A 24135-nucleotide genomic window follows, 5' to 3' on the forward strand; every position below is an offset into this window, starting at 1 on the left:
AGATAACCTCCGGGCCACATTTGGTCCATGGACAAAGGATTTATCATTATATGGATGACGAAATTTTGCTGACGGGGGTGAGGGGTCAGAGTTTTGCTGACTTTTGCTGATAAGAGTGGGAGTTCAATAATGGCTGAAAAAATTGCTGACGTAATACTTGAACGGCCCCTTTGTGCTGGATCCGGTCCGGATTATAATCTACTATAGTTACAAAGTTCGGCAACAGGTGGCATTGTAGTCATAAGAGCTGAAATGCGGTACCGCATTTTAAAAATGAACAAATCATTAGCAGCAACTGCCTCATAACAAAATTCGCAGAAACCTATGTAAACGTCTCCGCCATAGAACAGCATGAATTGAAATGCAGGCGGAATTTCGAAATTATTTTGCGTCATCTGTTGGCGAACTTTGTAACTTCAAAATTTCAAAATTCTGTCTGAATTCGATTCAGGTCAGCCCAGATGAGATGCTTGATGAATTTCTGCAACTGGTGGACATTTTGAAAATACCGTATTTTAATTTGCCCACACACCGCTATTTGTTGGCGATGTTTCAGAAATTCAGTTTAGTGAAAATCTTGGCTTCTTCCAAGCACAATGCAGTGACTGGTACATTTTTATCGCTTACATTTGTATATGTATTCATATTTCAAGTAGGCAAGTCAATTGTGGGACACCCTGTATTATTATATTGTCTGGGTCCATTCATTCCTCGACACAATTCAATCGCCACTAGTATGTATACAGGCTGGACCTAAAGTCCATGACACGTTTTAAAATTTAATTGTTAAAAATCAACCAATCGACATTAAGTGCAGTTTGCACTAAAATACTGTATCACTTGTCATGGAGTAGTTTTTTTGATCAAAAAATTAGTTCAAAATTTCACTCAGAGATGGCGGTGTATCTTAAAAAAACTCGACATCCGAAGCAATATAAATAGTGTCGAGAATTCCATGGCAGATGCAGTTTTCCTCCTTTCTTGAGCACAACCTCAGTCTATTGGCCATGGAGATGGATTCCCTTCGTGAGTGTTCGAAGCCTACCATTTCCACAGTGGTGGTAGGCTGAACTTTGTTTTCTATGGTTCTCAACTTCTAGAGTGCGCGAATGCAAGCCGATCTCTCCGTTGAAATGTTTTCCCACAGAGAGCAACAGGCCTACAACGATGCAATTACTCAATCATACGACTTCTTCCCTCACAGTTAGAAAAACTGATGGTAGATGGCAGCACACTACACATAACAAGCATTATAAAGAGACAGACTTCACACAGTAGGTTCACAATATATGCATATTCACATATATGCACAGCTTCCAGCATAGTTCAGGTCTTCTTTGACTACCGTGCTAAAATCTCTTCATTGAGACAGAGTGGCGGCCGTGATCTGGTTGGGGGGAGATGTATCGCCATGTGCAATTTACTATCAATTCAGATGGGCCGTAAGTGTGAGTGTTTATATAATTTTGTGTGTGAATTTTCAGTCCTGCCATCTATATTAAAAATTCTGAGTGAAGTGTGTTGGTTGAATATCTCTACCTTTGTAGACCTGCTGCAAAGTGGACCCATATTACGACCACCCCGGTAAAAACTGAAGACAAGAATCAAGACTATTCCTCAATCAATGTTAGCAGATACGGTGGGTGAAACTGAATATCGTTTAAATGTAGACTGAGCTGCTAGTGGTTGCTGAAATTGAAATGTTTTCCACTTTCATGTGACGCGCATCAAAACAAGCATGTATCGTATTTTATGACTATGACAAGTTTTTGAGATATAGCGCCATCTGTGAGTGAAATTCTAATCCATTTTTCAGTTTATCGAGAGGGTGTGATCTCTATGCCATGATCAGCGCAGTATCTCAGTGTGAAAATCAAGCTTCAGAATCAGAGATATTCGAATTCAAAAGAAACAGAGAAAAGTTGAGAAACAGCATAAAAATGATGGAAAGGAGCGTTGTGCGTGTCCGTTAGTTTTTTTTCTGTTCTTTCCCAACTTTTCTCTTGTTTTTGAATTCTAATGTCAGTGGATGTTGCAGTAGAAAATATGATTACTTTTTTTGGGAGGGGGGGGGGGTTCAGTGGAGACAGGGCAACGATTTTCTAAATGGAAGTTAGAGAACAAGGGGATCGTATGAAAATGTAGATTTTTACATTTCGTAACGCACTGTATTTCCACTCTCAAAATTGGTGCAGTGAAATTTTAGAACGCTTTTTGAGCATTTTCTAAACTGGAATCGTTCCCTACGACGGACGGTTGATGAGATAGAGGCCGAGCTAACACTTCGAGAACACCCTGTATATTACATACACACTGTCAGACATGTGGCAAGAAATGTCTTGTTTGAATCCAGGAAACTGCATTTGGTACCAACTGTTTGATCGTCATTTTCACTTTATAGACCTTCCATTATGTAGAATTATATATTGAGTAATAGGTATACTCAATCAGAGTATACCTATGAGAGACAACTTTCAATCATGTGTTGGTATCACTTCCACACCATTTACTTGTCGCTGTGCGATCATACTATCGAACTCGCATCGCGAGGACTTGAGTTAGAACACTAGCGGCACAGTGGTGGTCAGCTCAAGTTTGTTTTCTGTGGTTTGCAACATTCAGTCGTGAATGCGAGCTGATCTCCCATTTAAAAAACGTCTATCCACAGAGAGCAACAGACCTACTACACGCATATATTCAATCATTACACTACACTCACAGTTTGAAAACACCCCCCCCCCCTCCTCCCTTTGACTTGGCCCGCTTTCACACACCATTCCGGTCGTACGGAAATATACAGTCCCGTCTTTTTTCTGTGGTTGCGCAGCAGTCAGCTGAACAGAGAATGTGGCCCTTTCACAAATAACGGAGGATGAACGCAGCCGGCCAAACGACCAACAAACGGCTAACGTGACTAAAAAACTTTCGAAACTTCTTCTTCGTGTCAAACACTTCCGAACCTGTTTGACACGATATTTGGAAAAGATCAATCCATAATTGAATCATCATGTTTATAAGAAAGGAATAAATCCAAAAATCTCAAGTTTTTCAGAAATCGAAAAAAATAACTTGTATAATTGGCAGGGTTTTCATTCAATTACCACTAATTTCAAGGTTCTATGTCTGCTAATTTCTTGCCTAACTATATAGGGACTGGTTTTTTTCCTTTTATCTTCATTTATAATATGAAATTTTATATCCATTATTGACAATCATTCGATTAATTGACGATCGTTAGATTCTTTATGGGATGTAATGGATGTAATGGGATCTTCATTGTAATGTTCGAATTCATTCGATTCATAAATTTAGAATTTTGAACTCAGTTTACGCTTTGGATTTTTTTTTTCTTTGCAGAATTTTTTGAAGAAAAGCACATTCGACCAATAAAAATTTTTGTGAATCAGTTTCTGTTGCCATGAAGAGTTTGGACTTTTTCCTCGAATTCGGTCACGTTTCAGTTCCCACTAAGAATTCCCCGAGACTATAACATTCTTGGCGAGATTTCGGTAGAGCCGAGCATCGCCAAGACTCGGGATGCATCATCTACATGTCATCATCTTATAATCTTGTTTATAATTTTGATTGCCCATTGGCGTTTGTTGTTTCGACTTTAATTATCTGTTATATGATTTCAGATTGACGATTGCTTTATATATATATTTTTTATTTTTTGTTGCCTTCGTCTGAGGTGACAATGTTTTGTTGTTTATAACAAACTTTCCGGATACACCCAACCTTCGGGGTTGGGAACATTTTGGAAATCAAAGGACGCTTAGATATCTCTCTGAGATGGGAAGCGGGGTGTAGCTGGTCTTCAAGGGTCAAAAGGGTCCCTATCATTGGACCTAAAGGACCCCCTGGTCATGTAGATGCATTCATATACAATTACAAAAAAACCTGCGCGAGGTCAGACATATAATGAAGAGGAATCGGATTATACAATGATTTCGAGTGCCCCCCATTTCAGGGATATCTATAGAACTGGATAATATGCATTCAAATACGAGATTTGAAGTAACATCATGAATTAGTATAAATGTGTACACAAAAGTGCGAGACTGTACAAAACAAATAAGTAAAAATAAAACAATAAAAAATCGGAGGCACTGCAGTTGGATCTAAAAGACCCCCCCCCCCAGTCATGTACATTCAAACCCCGTTTACATCTGCAATATTGTAGTAGCATTCGAGGGTTTTTGCACCCCGTTCATGACAACTTTTTTCTCTTGTGGGGAAAATAAATTGAAAGTAGAAATTGCCCCTTCTTTGTTAGAGATACTTGGAGAGTGTAACCTATAATATTTTGCGCGGTGGACATCTGACGACATCAGTAAAGCGGGGGTTGGAGTGCCGGTCCCTGTAACCGCGTTTTGGTGAAAATCCTTGAAAACCGAATAAACGCGCTTTTTTCATTTCCCATGTAAACGGGTAACGGTTCTTCAGATACAATTTCAAGAAGCATGCGCGAGGGCAGGAAAATATCAAAATAATCAGATTACACCAGGAGTCCGTGGGGGGAAGGGGCTATTTTACGGTGCACAAAAAAGTAAATTTGCCATTTTTGGGCTTCATTCCGTTCTTAAACCTGACGATTCAATTGTAGATTTGTATTGAAAACATGCACACGCAGACGAAAATCAATTTCATGTACGTACATAAATATTGAACTTTAATACCGATATTATTTATCTCATATAATCATTTAATGCTTTTTTTCTCTTTCATTAATGATTCAGACGGCGTGGAAAACGTGACACAAGCTGCATCATCTACGCTCGTATCATCAGCTGGATACTCTCGTACTCAGGTCGAGGGTACTACAGTTGCTGTGGGATCAACTTTCAAATCGTCTCGGACATCGAGGCAATTGTCGCAAGAAGATGAATCCGTCTCGTATTCGGCCAAGCGTTCGAAAATCAGTGCCTACGAGGCCGATGAATCGAGCATCTCTTCGAGCTCAGTGAAATCGTCCTCTAATATGTTGGCTGCTGAAATAGAAGGGTCGATCACCGAGGGAGGAAAGGTATTTCCTGTTGATACATTCTTGTAACACATTGATGACAATATTGCGTTTGTACTGACTCTTTAATTGATTCAACGCAAGAGAAGAACATTTTAGGACTTCCAAAATTCTGCGAAAGATTTCTTTCACGTTCGATACATTACATAGTTCAGCCATTGTTAGGCTAGTCAGACCGGTACCGATTTGCAACGGTTAATTATTCACTTGCCAACTAGTAAGAACTCTAAATTTTTTTTGAAATTCAGAGTGAGAAGGTATGGAATCCCTGCAAGTTGATCCATGTCAAGTATAAGATATACCCGGTAACACGCCAAATCTCTGATACGGGCAGGGCTGTGCTACTTTGCACGTGAATGACGCGTTGTGAATCATTTAGTACTACCCGTTTAAACATAGATAACTAAAACAAGCAATATGTCCTGGTAGATGAAAAGGAGTATTTCCAAGAGCTAAATGTTTGAAGGAATGCAAAACATTGATGCAGATTCCAAATTCGCAAAGAACAAAATCGAGTTGACGAGTTTTGAAAAAAAAAAAAAGATTCACAAGTGTTTTTGTTCTACTTCGAACGTTCTGTGGCAATGTGGACTAGGAAAGGGTACCAAAACTTTTACTTATTCTATGCTGGAATCTTAAAGAGCTTGAAAACCTCATCAAGCTTATAGTAGCAACAATAGCTACTAAGTTTGGCTTCATTTCTTTTTCCCGCATCCTATCAGAACATAGTGTTCATCTGTAGAAAAATTTCTACTCTTGAAGCTTTATACGAGTAATGCCCTGTGTGCGCACTTTATTTCTTTAGCCATGGATGAACATTATATATCCCCACACAAGCGATGTTAGAAATACAGTTCTAATAGCAACCTTCTTTTGTGGGAAAAAAAAAAATCGTCCACGTAAAACAAGAGTGACCGTAAAAAAAGGATTCCAATATTGAAGCCTTTTGAATATTCCTTCCTTTGTGTGTGAAACTAGACCATACTTATGTTACAAATACGGAATTTATTTTACAATATTACAAAAAAAAAAGAAAAAAAAGACTATCGTAGTTTGGGGTAAATAAGCCACGTCAAGAATAATTCCCCAAGGGAACATATATAAAGCTAGCTATAATAACCAGCGCTGCCCAGGTTTTCTTCAATGGGGCTTTTTGGATCACGTGATATATCCCTCTTTCTTTCAGGGACATGTAAACCGTGTCTAAAGTTAACCAATATGGCGACTAATGAAAGAAACAAATCCAGATTTAAAAAGAAACGTAGAAATAATTTTTCCCCTTTTTTTTAAGGGACGCTATGTATTTTGATTCCCCCACTCCTTGAACTTAAAAGTTATCCATCCGTTATCCGTTTCTGCTTCCAAAAATGCTTAATTAAAGCTGTGGAATTTCTTCGATATACTTTACGGGCCGATAATTAATTTTAAAACACCCTAAACTACATGAATTTATGCAGTTGAATATCAAAAGACATTAATTTTCATGCTTGAGAAGACATAAATAAAAAGTTGAAATCAATGTTATTGCATGGATATCCAACTCAAAAGTAGGTCTGGCTAATTACTTTGTATTTAATTTTGTGGGCTTCTTATATCTCTAAGCGAACTCAATATATTTCAAAAATCTAGAATTCAATACAATTTTTGAAATTATTGATGTGGCGTAAAACCCCACTAAATTTCCGCATTTCTACAGTAAAATCGGCAATTATAACACTGATTTCTATGGGATCATCCTTTGCCTGACCCTCAAAGTGATGCTGATGTTGATTCTGACGTCTATTCAAAAAGCCTCATTACTGGGAGGATTGAAAAGTGGCAGACCATAAGCATAAACTATCATGCTGGCAGCATTAAAGAAGTTACAAACCATTATAAAGGCATATACACGTCTGGAACGCATTGCTAGGGAACCACGGTAATCAAAGTAAACGTTCCGAAAGTGATTGTTGAGGCCCAAAAACCATTGTTGCCCGACAGATTTTTGTCCATTTCGGGCATTTCCCTGCTCTGACGAAATTTTAAAGTAGCCTGGTTGTTATAGTGAATTGTACGCGTAATAAATCAGAGAGAGAGATAAATATATTATTACAGATTCGGAAAACGCTGAATGAAGAGATATCGGTGTTTCAAGGGAAGGAAAATTCATCTCCGCCCTCTCGGGGACTCGAATCCTGGTCTCACGTTTTCCTGGCGAGTGCTTTAGCAACTAAGCTATGAAGGGAGATATAATTCCCCCTCCCTCCCCCTCGGATCGTATGTATATGCTGAATGGTTCGTGCAATGGACGGCGGCAACATTCTGCTAATAGCTCGCAAATTGACATATATATATATATATATATATATAGAGAGAGAGAGAGAGAGAGAGACAGAAAATGTACATTATTTTGCAAAATAAATTAACTTTCATTGAAACTCATCAATACTAGCGCCATAGGAAGCTTCAATATACAGTGTAGTGTATAAACAGTGTAAAAATTCATTGTCTATACATGAAAAATTGAAAACAAAGTTGATGATGAGAAAAACTGGAATTTGAAAGCATTATATGAAAATTGAAAGCATTACGTGAAAATTAAAAAATTCAAGAACTTAAATTAATCGAAAAGAATCGGGTCTCATCAGGGGGGGGGGGACACCCTGATATTTACTTAAAAAAGAATGTTTCTGAGAGCATCTTGAGCCTCGAAAAGCCTAAATAGAAGCTCAATCCCCCCGACGTTCTGCTATTGTACCACTGAATTCAATTAACTATAGCAAAATCTTTTCTTTCATTATTGCTCTGAACACAACATGTGAAACATACAATCAAAACAACTGAGAAAAATACACACGAGAAGAAAAAAACCCACAAAAAATGGCATCACGGTTACACAGACACTCTGCGACCCCAGTGGACTGAAAGTCTTTTCAGTGGGTCAATATAAATTAAATGAAATTGTTAATTGGAATTATGGATAATTCCCCTGTTAATGCAACAGATTCGGAAAAATGGCTGAATGAAGTGACGTCGGTGTTTCAGGGGAGGAATATAATGATATAATGCTGAGAGAGGGTGGTTTGGTATTTATGAGAAAAAAAAATTATCAACATGAGATTATCTATTAATTTTCATTTGGCACAAGAACGTTAAAAAAAGTTAATAGCAAAGATATTTTTGGAGAATTTGACGAAGTGGGGTAATATGCAGTCAGTAACAAAAGAGAGATTTACAGTCTGAGGATGTGAAATGAAAAGTACTTTCAATATTATAAATTTGTAGTAAATGTTGTTTGGGAATTTTTTCGTTAATCGGAAATGTAAAAGACTATCAGATTTGTAAGGCTATTATAAAATTTAGGAATGAGAAGCTGCAATGCTTTTTGAGAATGGAAATTACTAACTAGAAGCAGCGAGTATATGTTTACAGGGAGTTGTGTAGTTGTTTGCCAAAATTCGAGTAACTAAATAATTGTGAAGAAATGATGGGAGCCATATTGGTTACATAATCACTTCCTCAGAGCGGCAGACTATAAAGTAAGTGCGAGTGGAGCATTGAATAATAATATGTTAATGGAAAAGATTGGTTCGTGTTGTAGAATTTATATCGAATGAAAGGAAGTTTTGATTTCAAATGATTACAGTGAGAGAGTCATTTTAAATTTTGGTCAATATAAATGCCAAGGTATTTTGCGGAGGATATTTGCTCTAGACGTTGATAATTACAAGAATTATACTTAGAAAAAACTGGCTTGTGAAAAATTATGCCATAGGCAATATACGTGTAAGTATAAAGTTGATAAATTTACTTTTGGAAATATTGATTTGGAGATCGTAAGCAATGAACCAATTGCAAAGTGTTATAAGAACGTTATTTATATTGCTTGTGAATGTTTTAGGCGTAGTGTTCTGCTGAGTAAAGAATATTAACAACAAAGTTTGTTTGGTTCAGTGGTTAGCACATCAGGCTGGAGATCAATGTTTCCGCCCGAGTAACGTGGTGGTAAGATGCTCGTCTACCACCATGAAGATTGTTGTCACGGTGCCGTGTTCGAACCCGAGGGAGGATATAAATGAGATATTTCCCCCCCCCCCCTAACGAATTCGACCACTGGTAGACAACGACTTCACTTCCAACCCATCTCATTAATGGCAGTAAATTGCAATATAGCGATATGGCCAGAGTTGAAGTAGTAGTATTAACAACATGATGACAGTACCCTTAATTTTTAAATACAGAGATCGTTGATAACGATCGATGTATGTCTTTAAAGGTAATTTGGCTCCTGTGACTGAATTACTATAATTTTTAGCGACTAGTTTTAAAATAAGGAGCCGTTTGAAAATACATTTATGAAGAGCGCGTTAGTAACTTCATATATGCGCAGTGTTTATCGTCATTCCTTGCATAATGCGGATAGTGCTGCTTGTAAGTACACTGGGCGAGGTCTCACTGTTTTTACGAATACGTCCGCTGATCGTGGATTTATAAGTCCTGGGTCTGCCCAGGTTGTACCTATCCTGCCCATACAGTGCAAGTTCTACCTTGGCACTGACCTACCCTGATGATATAGGGTGGGCAACGGTATCGCGTCCAAATACTTACTTTCTTTCAAACCGAGCACAACTTGGGTCTATCGCCATGGACAATTCACTATCAAGTGAGTTGTGTCGGAAGTGTAAGCGTGTGTACTAATAGTCCAAGTGCGTATCTAGTGTTGTGTCTGATTTTTCAGTGCTGCCATACATATTTCAGAAATGAAATTATTGAATATTTGTACCGTTTGTAGGCCTTAACTAGGTCCAAATGCCGTGGAAGGTTCGTAAACTGGGCCAGTTGTCTGTTATAACCAATGAGCGTACTAAAGGATTCACATGTTCTCACAGCCTTTCTCAAACATCAGTCGGTTACGAACCTTGCCATTACTGATGACATCGGGGCCATACACTCTTAGATCTGGTGACGAATCTGCACTGGTGTCAAATTTCTTTAAGTGAATGACCTTGAGCTGGATCACTGTTTGTTCTCTTTTTCAATGAACTAGAGCCTTATTAGATCGATTTTGATCTTCGTTAGACTCTCTGTAATAAAAATAAGCGTAGAAGACTGGATGACCTACGAAACAATTGTATCAAGCATAAAACCAAAAGATCCACACAGTGTCTCATCTCTTTCTTTCTTTCTCTCTCTCTGTCTCTCTCTCTACGTCTCTTTGCATGTGTCTCTGGTTCTGGGACGGGAGACCGACGATTCTAGTTGGAATTAAGATGGAGGGACGGCAGGTGAACGGAGGAGAGAAGTGGAGAATGAACCACACAAGTGTTGCTCTCTAATGTACTTTTTTCTACTTACTCTTAAAACTAGACAATGTGATATACTATTTATACGCATCTCAGAGCGGGGAATAGCTGAAACTAACACATGGAATCGTCTTGGAGACTGGGGGCTTTTTTATATTCTATTTTCTCGAAGCTGGTCGAAAACGAGGTTCTGAAACAATTCAAATCTCTTGGCAGAACCCACGGCTACCAAGACCTTCAAATACTAAATATAACTTGGGAACCTAGGAGGCAGCTACAAGAAACATCTAATTTGATCTCGTGAATTCTCTCCACTCGCGCATGCTCTCTCGAAAAAACTAGTCGACCCCCCTCCACCTAGAACTTCTGTTCTGATCCAGGATCTCTCCAGCAAGTGGATCCTGCCTTTGGGTATAGTGAAGGACGTCCACTTGTGTTGACTAATATCGATCGGTACTCTCTTTCTCGGATTTACTAGTATATGGCATTTCTGTCAAACATCAAAATGATGTCACTCAATACCATGTTGCTGAGACTGGACAAGCAGCTGGAGGAGGACAATAAGTTCAACGAGTACTTGAAAAAGGCCGAAGAATTCTCCGGGATAGAGAGGCGGAAAATTGTGCTCGGTGGTGGTTCCCTACTCACAGCGCTGGTGATTATTGGATACGGTGCCCAGTTGATATGCAACGCCATCGGATTCGCATACCCGGCATATTGTTCCATCATCGCCATCGAGAGCAGGCAGAAAGAGGATGATACCATCTGGTTGACGTATTGGGTCGTGTTCGCCGCCCTGAGCCTGTGTGAGTTCTTTTCTGAAATTATCATCAGTGTCATCCCGTTCTACTGGCTTCTGAAGAGCATCTTCTTGATCTGGTGCTTCCTGCCTTGCCGCCTCAACGGTTCCAAGATCCTCTACTACAGCTTCGTCCGACCTGTGTTCCTGTCGCATCTGGATAATAAGACGGAAAATACCCCGGATGGTGTTTCTGAAAACCACGACAAGGAATCATAAACTCTCTCCCATATTTCTTTTCCTGAGATTCCCTTTTTCTCTGAAAAAACTTTCCATTGATGTCTACGAAAAACCACCAGAGAACGGATGACAAGAAAGACCTAAAGTGACGTTAGTGTCAATTGCAGTCATCACTGCGAGTTGTTGTCACCAGTATCTAATAATAATCTTTTCTTTTCCGCGTCAAAGTGAAAGAATTCGACCATCGCGTTCCGAAGTCTCCGAAAACGAATTTTTTGCCGCAAATTCTCGAATATTTCACCCGATGACCTCCATAACCGTACGGAAAAAAATAATAATAATGCCGGACTTTATAGTGGACTAGTTTATCAGAGTGACGTTATGTTGCAGCACACACACACACACAGTGACTATGTTGTTTGTTTTTTCTTAAATGTTTCACGATAATTTTATTCAGTGTGATCTATTGTTCTTTTATTGGATTGACGTCAATCTAATCTAAATAGTACGCCGTGGAACAAAATTTTCAAAATGGAGATAATGGTGCAAATATATAACGAGATATAAAAATATTACAATGCAGTGCATATATATGGAGAGAAAATGTCAATTAAAATTATGTATACTGTTTTAGAAAGATTATTTTTCTTAGATTTTTATCCAAATTAATTTTTATGGCAAAAATATAACCTAATTTTTCCGATTTAGACACTGTGATCGATTTTAAGTGTAAAATATTTTAGTATCTATTGCTTCTCTCAATCATCACGGCAAATATCACTATGTTTCAATGACACGTCGATATTGGTTTCGATTCCGTAGTCAGAGAATGTGTACTTAAATACTTAAATAATGTTTTACGGTTTGTTTATAACAGTATTTTTCTCAACCTTTCTGAAAACAGGATCGGTAAAATGTCTGAAACTGTTTGACGGACCACTTGTGTCTAGTATTAACGGGACATTCCTATGATTTTCGTTGTTCCGATTTTTTTATGCATTTGTCCCATTTTTTCAACTATACTCATTTGTAATATTTACTAAAGTCGTGAATACACAGCGTTTTCATAATGTAAATTAAATTATGATAATGATGGCGTAAGTTATAAATATTCATCGGTCCCACGTATTTTTCAGGTTTCGTCCGCAATTTTTTGGAATTTTAATTACTATTGGCGACTGTGTGCATCTTTTTATAATGTTTTTGATGACAACTGGTGATGCCCGTATTTTAAAAGTTACTATTGAAGATATCAATTTATCCAGTTTTATTTTTCTCAATGAAATATGGTCATCAGCTCATTTGAACATTTTTCTCGTGAAATACATTTTTTTTTTACTGCGATTTGTAGCAGTCCTTTATTTCCACACCCTTAAGCAATTTTAGTAATTAGAAAATTCGTTCAAAGCAATAAATTGTAACTTTCGGCAAAATTTAGTGATATCCCGTATTAAGGATCGCATTCTTCTTGATACGGCATGGTGAACCTAAGTATGAAGATATAATTTTATTTGAACTCATATGGATATATTACTAATATCATTCACAACGGGTGAATAACTTTATCAAGTCTGCCTGCGGACCATAGGTTGAGAGACGCTGGTTTGCAACAATTTGCATTATAGAAGAACCCAAAGCCTGTTTACGGTACCTGATGCCGGACGCTCGTAAATTCCCATGGAAGTGGGTAACTGAACTCGGTCATTTTTCTTTTATTTTCCGTTTATTTGATATTTCCTTAGTTTTTATAGTTTCCACATGCATGTTGATGTTCTAAAAATAGTCTTAATTGTTTTGTTTTTAGTAATTTACTTTATCAAAAATAGAATTGAACTAATTATTTCATTAGCAGCATTTTAAAAGTTTAAAATCAATCAATTTTAAAAGTTTAAAATCAATCAATTTTAAAAGTTTAAAATCAATCAATTTTAAAAGTTTAAAATCAATCAATTTTAAAAGTTTAAAATCAATCAATTTTAAAAGTTTAAAATCAATCAATTTTAAAAGTTGAAAATCAATCAATTTTAAAAGTTGAAAATCAATCATTAAATGTTTTTTTTATATGAACATATTTTTATGCTATTGTTTTTGCTATTTGTGATATTTGTGTCACGCTTTCAAAAAAATTATTGATTGTTTTCAATTGCAGTGAATATCACTTGTATTCGTAAGTAGAGTATTACGTGGCTAAAACTACTATGACAGTGATAGTAACCGAGAGACACCCATTCTCCATTACACTAGGTGATGTGAGAACATTTATCCGAGGGGGACTCGGATGTTCCGGGCAACCTAACCATTTATAATCTAAAAAATAACACATTGTCTTCCTTCACTGGAGACTGAAAAAAGTTATGTACATGGGCAGGTGCATAGACCGTTCATGTACAATGCCAATGAAAAAAGTGTAAAAACTATTTATAATCACTCAAAATGATGATAGAGTAAATATCGCACATAAATCTTCATAATCGAGAATAGTTCTTGAAAATAATGGATATAATTTGATAAACACTAAAATAATTGAAATAATTAAAAACACTACTGCGAACACACAAACTATACAAAACTCTCTAAATATTTCTTATAAATTAGTAGAGTTTTAAAAATTATCGAGGTCATCTAAATTCTTTTTTAAACCTTCATCTACAAATTTATGAAAAATAAAATAAGAAAAAAAAGAAAATAATTAAAACTATAATGATAATAATGAATAATTATTATGTGAGCTATTTAGTGTTTAGTAGGTGATTTTAGCTCTATATAATTAAGGACGAGAAATGTTAAAAAATATTTCTTCCAAATAATTGGTTAGTACATAGCAAATTATCTATCCTGGTGCTTCAAAGCAGTCAATGTCTCTACTTGGGACAATTTTGAACTTTGCACTGATAAAATACCCCTCAGTAAAACGCTAAAATTTAAGAAAAAATACCTACATTCTGGAGGGTTGTCTCCGTTCATTGTAATGAAAGTTGGAAAATTTTGGATGCACATTTAGTACCTAAAAGAATAGCCTGGCGTTTTCCCAAGTTAGACACGGGTACCCTAACTTGGGACAGTAAATTTTTTGTCTGTTGTTTCATGTTTAATTCTGAGTGAAATTCAATCCTGGCTGTACTTGACAATAATGGAGATAAAGAAATGGATTGAACCGGCATTCTATAGGGGAGACATTGCCTAACAGTGCCCAAAATCAGAGAACCCCCCCCCCCCCCATGTCTAAACGTAAATGTGGTGAAAGCCATGGAGAGTTCACTAAAAAAATCTTACCGGTTTTCGCCCCGAAAACACATAAAAAAGCCTTTTCCTCAGCCGAAATACGTTCTACACTACTGAAACAATCACGAAATTTTAACATAATAAACAAACGTGATGACCTGCTTTAAATCAGCTCAGGGCTACCAACTTATTAAGTTGGAAGAAGTCCAACTAAGTTTAAGAGTTCCCAAATCGTCCCAAGTAAGGCCGCTGTCCCAAGTATAGACAGATAATGAAAAAAAAAACTAAACAAAAGAGTTAAATTAAAAACAAAATTCTGATTTTGTGCCAATGGTATTCAATATCGACATTGAAAACAAATGACGTATTAATACAGATTTTGTGCTACCTGCCCAATCCATCTCGGTCCATGAAACACCGTTTTAAATCGTCGATCGAATGTAATTAATTCATGGTCATTTAGAGATTACTGAATTGACTGATGGACAGTTTCGATTATAAGTGTCGGAATCACACACACAGAATTAAGATCACTATGATGGTAATGTGGTGTTTTTGAAAATGCATAAACCCTTTGTGAGAGCGAAAATAATGTTCTTTCTCATTAATTTCCCTTTCCTCATTAATCTTTGTCTAAGGTCTGTTTTACACTATAAAAATTTGATAAAAGATCGTTTACAAAACTTGAAAAAAGAAAACCAAATAGCCTATCGGTTACATTCTCGTAACCGATACGCTTATTGACCACAATTTTAAGTTTTACAAAAGAACACTTATCAAACTTTTATAGTGTAATACCGGTTTAGGGCTAGGATTACACTATAACCTCACAGTATGGCAATATATTAGCGCTCTCTCTCTCTCTCTTCCATGATCTCTGTAATACGTATCTCGTACTGCTTCTATACCATGCATAGTGTTAGAGGTGGCAGCTGCAATTAAAATTAGACGAGATAGAAATGTATGCATCACTGCCACAGCCCGAAGTGCGACCTATTCGCGCATTAGCCGAGAGTTTTGGCCAAAGTCTAATTTGCAGAAATGATTCGGGCTTTGGCCGGCCAATTCGTGAAAATAGCTGGAGATCCCTGGCCAATGTTCGATGTGCTGGTGTAAGACGGTCCGGTATGCGTGTGATACATGGCTATATATATATATATATATATATAGTAGCTGTATTGGAGAAGCCCCTTGTGACGAGAGAAGAAAAATGAAAATTTTGAGACAGACGAAAAAACGATTTATATAAGAATATAGAAATATAGTTTTTTCTTTCAAATTTGGAAGAAGAAGAAATGGTTACTACATTGTGACTGCGAGATATGATGGGTTTCTCACAGCTTACGTGGACATAATTACCACGAAAAAATACACAAAATTTCGATGACCCTGAATCACGGATTTTCTTTTTCGGACTTTGACCATGGATCACCAGCCACTTCACGAACTGGCTGGCCAATGAGAGGTATTTGTTCACGACTTCAAATAACTCGTGAACCGTTGGTTATAGAAACATACTTCTAGTTAGAAAAAGTATCCAAAGTATCCAAAAAGTATCGAATGCCGCCTGGCAGTCCAGTGGTTAGTGAGCTAGCTTCTGACTGTGCAGGTCTGGGTTCGAATCTCGGGTCGGCATGGATGGGTGTCTACTATCACTAACAAATTCCCTGGACAGATCGTAACGGTCTCTTGGGAATACGTGCTGATCAATAAAAATCTGAAGAAATGACGTGTCCATTTTACGTGCCATTACTTCCACTATGCGCAGCATACGTACCTAGATGCAAAATTAAATTTTTCATGCGATCCCCTTGACCTCTAACTTCCCATTAGAAAAGTATTGTCCTATCTCTCCTAAGCCCAAAAAAAATTCATGTTTGTAAGTGCATTGTTGGCTGCGATATCTGGATTAAAAAATATTTCAGCGGAATTTATATTGCACTCAGACGAATGGAATTTTTTTTGTTAGGCTCCTAACACATACAGAGCAACATTTTATAGTTGGAGAACGAGGGGGGAACTGTAAAAGTAATCAATATTTTGTATCTCGGCCAGCTTTAGACTAGTTTATTTCGTGGGCGAAGAATATTAAATGTTTTTCATTGAATAAAAATGAAATTTTTTCTGAGGCTTAATCCATTATATGTCAAAACTCTGTTATTCACCGTTTTCCGAAAAAAATTTGGCATAAAAACGATAACATGAATGAAAGGAAAATTATTTGGGGAAAAAAGTTTTTATATATACTAAATTAAAATTATTGACTATGAATTAATTGATCATTATTGATTAGAGAGAGTTAGAATGTATTTTATTCAAAGAGAAAAATATATTTCGGGCTGAAAGAGAGAGGGATGGGTTGAAGATTCTGTTCCTATGTCGGTACCGCATCCTTAAAAAAATGAGCGAAATACAGTATAATCTCTCGATAACGGTCACCCATGGAACTAAAGATTTTGTCCACTAATGGGGAGGTGCGATATACAGTGGAACTACGTTTATACGACTTCCACATTTATACGCCGCGGCGTTTGGCTTCGGCCGCGTGATCGGTTCTTATACATTTTAGCGTTAAAATGCATATGTATTACTGTAGAAGTTATACAACCAGTGTTTATGCATAATCACTAATCATCTCGATAAAGGAAGTTTTTATTAAATTTTACTACGTTTATCACATTTTCCGGTGATTATGCATAATTCCAAAATACATGAAGTTGAGAAGTCGATAAATATGGAAAAATATATAGCCCTTCTGTTCATTAAACCAATTAACTGTTTTTCCCGTACATAATACGTACATCACACATGTTTTGTAATAAATATCAAATTAAAATGCGTTTGAAGAAGATAAAATCAATCATAAAAACACTACTAGGGCGGTATTCACCGACGTGGTTTAAACTATAGTCATAATTTTTTTGATAAGCGTTCGAAACGGATTGGTTAAATTCAGGTTTGTAACCAATCTATGTTGATTTCTGATACAAAAATTGTGACTACAGTTTAAACCATGTCGGTGAATACGGCCCTTAGCCTTGCAGTGTTGGCTTTCTCCACATGTTATCAAACAAAACCAACATTACCATTCGGATACACCATAGTTATGTTCACTTAATTAAGTAATTAATTGACGATTTATCATATTTATCAACACGAGCTTGGGACTGAACATAGTCTTTTTTGAATATAATATAATTCTTAGTGTTTGACGGAAAATTTATGAATTAGAGTTTGGAAAAAAAATCACAGTTTACCTGATTATACTGTCCACTACCAGAGAGTGAAACATATGAAAGCCTTATTCCACAGGATCAGGGATCAGAAAAGTGCCGTTAACGGGAAGCGTTCGTTGGGAGAAGCTCCACTGTATCAGTGTTTTCTGAAATATTAGGCATATCAAACGATTTCACTTGAGGAAAAAACATTCTATGGCACTAAACAAGACCTCTTTAGCTCTCACAGAAGCGCTTTGTGAAAGAGAGAGAGAGAGATGCGCTTACCACGATTATCAATATTTCCCGTTATTTATTTCAGTTTCGCAGCATTCTGTTGTGCGTGGTTTGTTTTGATTGTTGTATGTTTATGACTGAGCTAATTATCCAGTTAGATGTTCTGATTTTGTCTCTATATGGTTAGCATTGAGTGCCCGTGCTTTATGATTTGAAAAGCTAATAATTTTCCTCGTTTGCTCAAAATTAAACATACAACTGATGCCCATCAGACTTTGAACAAAAGCTGACTCCGCCCACTGGCAGTTGACTTACAGGAGAGGGGGGAGGAAGGAAAGCATTTTATATCAAGAGGGGAAAAAACTCGGTCTAAACTACTATTTGGGGAGTTATTTTAAAAACCCGAGATATCTCGGAATTGCCGCTGTAAGGGTTAAGAAAGCGAGATATCTTGTGAATGTCACTTAAAGAGTTAAATAAGACGTGCCTAATATATAAGCGTATACTAAAGTTATCACAAGAAAGCCTATCTGAATAATGTTTCAATTTAGCTAACTTAGATTAACCCATTCAGAAATGGCTGAATTTCTATGAATTACAATTATTCCGACCAGTCAGTGCAGTCTAATCACAATGGAGATTTTTTAAATTTGTTTCACACACACATTTCCAAATTATCATCGTACAAAGACATATTTAAAACAGCACCACAGTGACATGGACAAACACAGCTTTGCTTTAACGACAAATGCAATGCATCGTTGTCGGCAAACAAAAAATACTTTTTCAAAACGGCAGAATTGTAGCAGGCTCAGTAGGGATAAGTCATCACGATGTGACGACGATTATTCAACGTAAAAGTCACCTTTCAGCCCTTCTTATTGAAACGCATAAAAATTCCTGCGGTTATTCCTTCTTTTTTGCGTGTATTATATCTTTTCTGACAAACACTCATTGTTTCAAGAGTCCGTGCAGCATTTCTTTGTTACTTTCACTGCCTTTTTTTGTTCTTTCATTTTTCCTTGCCAATTTGGCTGAACCGTTTCTTCATTCTTAACATTCCCCTCGTGAGCTTCAACACTCAGTAGAATGTCTAGTTTACTATTTCTCTGTTGTTCAGAGATTTATTTTTTCGTTTGCTATACTCAATGACCCCTATAGACATTAATGAAGAAATTAAATAACACTTCAAGGTCACTGCATCTCGGTGGGTTTTTCTTTTTTTCATAAAATGAGGTTAATATATATATTTTTCATGAAATATATTAATATGCAAGGTTAAGGGATTAAGGTACGAGAGAATGTTTCACAGTAAACTCCACTTATCACTTCCAGCGATCATATTATCCACAATTGCTAGAAGATAAATGATTAAATAGGTGCCAAAAAGGGGGTATAAATATACGACACATTATATACCCAAAGACGTTCCAATGAATCTTACAGAAATGCCCGGACCAATATTGAACGTTTCAGTCGCCATCTAGCCTTTGCGGGCTGTCTGGCGACTCACGGATCACCAGGGGTAGTATGTGAAGGAAAAAGACAAGTCTGTGCATGTGTCCAGTGTATAGTGAATGCATGTGTTCAGAATGGAAGAGCCAGGATAGCATTGCTTACATATCTTTGCGAAACGAGTGCTCATCGAGATAAAACACAACACAGTCGAAGAAGAAATAGGTGAAATGTCATAAGGGAAGTAGCTGATGATATGGTACATAAAAACCCCAAACATCATAAAATTTTACATAATCGAGAGACACCAGTCAAAGATTTTTAAATCAATAAAATATTAGTTTATGACAAAATTCTTGTGTAAACGAGTTCACTCGGCAGTGCAGATACCGTAGAACCGGCATCAGTCATATAACCATAATCAAGAACGTCAAAGAAAAAGTTCTAATGAAGACATCACACACACTGTATTGTAATCACATCAATTGTAACATCACATGTATATGATGTATTATTTGTTCATCCAAAAAAATAAAAATAATAATTATAACAATAACAACCAAGAATATGGAAAATAACCATATTGCTGACATTGCAAAAATAATCACAAATCATCTCGATAAAGAAAGTTTTTATTAAATTTTACTATGTTAATCACATCTTCCGGTGATTATGCATAATTCCAAAATACATAAAGTTGAGAAGTCGATAAATATGGAAAAATATATAGCCCTTCTCTTCATTAAACCAATTAGCTATTTTTCCCGTGCATAATACGTACATCACACATATTTTGTAATAAAATCAAATTAAAATACGTTTGAAGAAGATAAAATCAATCATAAAAACACTATTAGTCTTGCAGTGTTGGCTTTCTCCACGTGTTATCATCAAACAAAACCAACATTGCCATTCGGATACACCATCCTACACCATAGTTATGTTCATTTAATTGAATAATTAATTGACGATTTATTATATTTTTACGAACATGACCTTAGGATTGAACGTAATCTTTGTTGAATAAAGATTACATTCAATCGTACGTCACCTGAGGAGCAAATGAGAGCGACTTATCTGGTATAAATCCTAGACATTGGACTTGGGAGTTTTCTCGTTAACACTGTGTTGCCGATGCATATGAGAGTTCTTGGGAACTTGTACCGTCTTTTGAAGAGAATATATTGACATTTTTGATTATTTAATTTTATATCGTTGTCTTGACACAAGTCTTCAGCTGATTCTTGTAAATTTCAATTCATTTTTTCCCTTTTTTGATTGGTCAATAGGATGGTATCATCAGCAAATAGACCACGCATTCCGCGCTGAGGAGCTGGAAAACGATGATGATAAAACGATCAAATTGCCAGGCAAACCCAGATCAATTAGTTTGGATAGTAAGGTCGTGTGATTTGTTTTATCGAAAGCCGTACAGACAGAGGGCACAGATATGTTCTTTGTAGTTGAACGCAGTCATCACGAATTCGGTAAATCTGTGCGGCTGATTAACGCAAGATTGCCCCCGCCTGAATCCGTGCTGCTTACTTCGAAGAATGTTGTTGAAGGACAGGAAAGTGTCAAGACGTGAAATATAGATACGTTCTTTAGAAATGTCATTGAATAAGCTTATAGGTCTGAAGTTTTGAGAGAAAAGTGGATCAGTTCCAGATCTGTAAAGAGGTTTGACGATAGAAAGTTTCCAGACATTGGGAAAATAGCTTGTCTGAAGTATGCTATTGAATATATTAGTGAAGGATTTGAGGATAGAAAGCGGAAGATTTTTAAGAGCGAGATTTGAAATTTGTCATGACCAGAAGCTTTTTTAGTTTTGAGTTTGTTAATTATGCCCCTGATTTCGTCAACATTGGTCAAACCGGCAGTACCCATTCCGCGCAAGGCGCCCGAGCGAACTGTACCCAGGAATTCTTAAACTTTCCCATGATGAGCTGAGGCAATACTTCGAGATTGCAGACTGTTTGGCATAAATTGCTTTTCATAGTTATCAGCAAACGTTTCAACAATCTCTTCGTTTGTATACAACAGTTGACCTTGTTCATTTGTAATTTTGTCCACCACTGGAGATTTTCGTTAACAGATTTTCCACGCTTTTCAAAGTGAGCCATCGGATGCTGTGGCTTCCTCAATGAAGTGGGCGAATCTCTCATTGACATACTCAGTTGTTTCTTGTCTTACTTCCTTTTCTAGTCTGTTTAAAGTGGTTTTGTCAGACTGTCTTATAAATCTTTGCCAAAGTTTTCGGACCCGGTTTTTTAGTCTGATTTTGTCCCACAATTCTTCAGAATGCCAAATCTGTTTTCTTTTGCCTTGATCTTCCTGGTGGAGGCTTGAATAGCTGTTTTATATTGTTCAATCACATCAACTAATGCATTTTCAATACAGTTTGTTGTCAATTCTGCTAAGTTCCACACTAGTAATGTTTCCAGCGTAGAGCGGAAAATTTCCCAGTTGGTAACCAGTTGATATGGAATATCGTTTGGTCTAGTTATATCGATGGTGAAAATAATAGGGTTCTGAGTTGAATTAAGTTTTGGCAGTTGTTTCGAAAGAGAAAAAATGTTGTGCCTAAAGTTCTTGAAGATTCCATAGTCTAGACTCTAGAACATCGGGTCGATAAAATCGACTGGTAGGATAATTGGTCGGAATGTTCGATGAATGAATGCACAAGCAATTGTTCCTACAAAATCTTCCAAGCACTCTACCTTGTCTATTTGTGGAATGGCTGAAGAATGAGGGACTTTTACAATTCCAGTCGCCAGCACTTATTACCGGTTTGTTAATATTAACGTGATAGTTTTAATGTTTCCCAGCAATTTTCTCCAACTCTTTGGATGTTTTTCTCCAGTTTTCATTGCTCTGGATATGGATAGGAGTAATTTTCTCCCGGCCAGGGTGGAGAGAAATTGTCTTCTCAAACTCAGAACGGGAGAGAAGCGCTATTGTCTCGTTAGTCAGGATCACGGCCTGTGGTTGGTCGGTTTCCTCCCCTTTTTGTTCCGGTCGATGCTTGGTTGAGACGGTAACTCAGGTGTTGGTTGCTTACTTGAGTTCACGGCTGGGTTCCCGGGGGATTTCCCGGGAGAAGGAAAAGGCACAGAAGAGAACATCGGTTTTTCTGGAGTAACGTTCACTGGCTGTCTCTTGGGCTTTTTTTCGCTTGGTTGTAGCGCATGTGCCACTGCTATCGAATGCCATGGTGAGAGCTATTTCCAGTGCTTTTGTTCTCCTCTGGAACATTTCAGGACTGCTAAGCGTTTTTGTTTCATTCGCTGCGATCAGAAACATCTACCGGAATTTCGTGTCGGCTTTGCAGACTTTTCCGCTCGTGGGGAAGTCTAGGATTTCTTCGGCTTCATCTGTCAGCATCATCATTTGGACATCGACTTCTACAGTTAGAAGGTTTCAACCTGTGTAGCCGTCTTCGGCGTCAGTCCTCTCATCGTAGTTTCTGATTCCCTTGATGATTCTGTCTCAGTGTTTAGCATTCTTTTTCAAAAACCTAGAATGAAAGCAACGGTTACTCAGGATGCAACTGGCCATTATTTTCCACTGCAAGGTCGGTATCAGATTTATCGCAGGAACAATAACAAACAAAAAAAAAAAAAAAATAGGGTTATTAAGTTTAAAGAACACAATTTTCCCTCATGTTACGGCGGATCACGGGTAAACGCATCCGTCAACTACACATACCTTATTAGAAGATGAAAACGTGACAATAAAATTTTAATCGAATATTGTAATCATACGTAAACACTGTTAACATACATCAACAATTATTTACATAAAGGTTCTATTGAATACAAGCATTTAAAATTAGTAAACATTGTTATTAAATTGAGATAAATACGCTTAAAAGTATTTACATTGTCTTTAATACGTACATTTATTTATTTTGTTTATTAAGCCAATAGATGGCGTAACTTTTCTAATGTTAGTAAAGTTCTTAGGTATTGTGATCATGGTAATTAAATGTCATTTTCATTTCATTTTTTTATGTCCGATTTATTCGAGAAACTTCATTAATATTGATCCTTTTCCTCAGTCTCCGATGTACAAACTATACAAACGTTAAAAATAGAAATTGTTAAACGTTAAAAATGGAAACTGAATTATTTCCAGCATAATCTGATATATATCCTAAAACTTTCAAACCTTGGTCTAAATGTTCAACTGCTGAAATGGGTGAAGGCCTTCCTCATTAACAGTAGCCAGTTTGATGACTTGCAAACGGTTTCCGGGTTATTAGTCCATGGTCCAGGAGATTTTCTTCCTGACGTTTCGCCCACATCTGTGGCAGCCATCATCTGAGGTTATTTGAACGTAAGTCTCCGCGGCAGGCGAGAAAGGCTTCGTACATCTACTGTCATCGACTTGTTCTCTATATGCATTTCTGAGACTTGATCGGCCGCAGAAGAAGCCTCAGACAATATTTCAGCAGCCAGTTTGTCTCATACAAGGGCCAGAACTCCCCATTTCTTCATGTCAAGTCTGGCACACCCCAGGGTTCGGCCCTCTCGCCATTACTATTTCTAATTTATATAAATGATCTACCCGACTCCATAAACTGCCGTATCAGACTATTCGTTGATGGTTGTGTCATCTACAAAACAGTGTCCAACTTTTCCGACCAAGAATCTCTCCAACACAACCTTAACATTATTTCCGAATGGTGCTCAACCTGGGTATTGCCCCTCAACTTCTCAA

At 37.1% G+C, this 24135-nt stretch overlaps 1 protein-coding gene and 1 pseudogene across 2 annotated transcripts in view; both read left to right on the forward strand.

Annotated features, from left to right (window-relative positions):
• The window catches only part of LOC149077613 (protein Obscurin-like), a 218920-nt gene that overhangs the window by 54710 nt on the left and 140075 nt on the right, over positions 1-24135 (forward strand). The window contains exon 10 of the mRNA XM_089245168.1: positions 4740-5026. Coding sequence (XP_089101294.1) covers positions 4740-5026 — 287 coding nt within the window. The remainder of the gene's footprint in view (positions 1-4739; positions 5027-24135) is intronic.
• On the forward strand, positions 10593-11926 carry LOC149077614 (receptor expression-enhancing protein 5 pseudogene; annotated as a pseudogene). The gene has a single exon (XR_016194176.1). The product of XR_016194176.1 is annotated as a receptor expression-enhancing protein 5 pseudogene (transcript).

The sequence above is a fragment of the Pholcus phalangioides genome, unplaced genomic scaffold, assembly GCF_987345545.1.
Source record: "Pholcus phalangioides strain wild (caught in Gottingen) unplaced genomic scaffold, Ppha-v1.0 ptg000015l_1, whole genome shotgun sequence".
Classification (NCBI taxonomy): Eukaryota; Metazoa; Arthropoda; class Arachnida; order Araneae; family Pholcidae; genus Pholcus; species Pholcus phalangioides.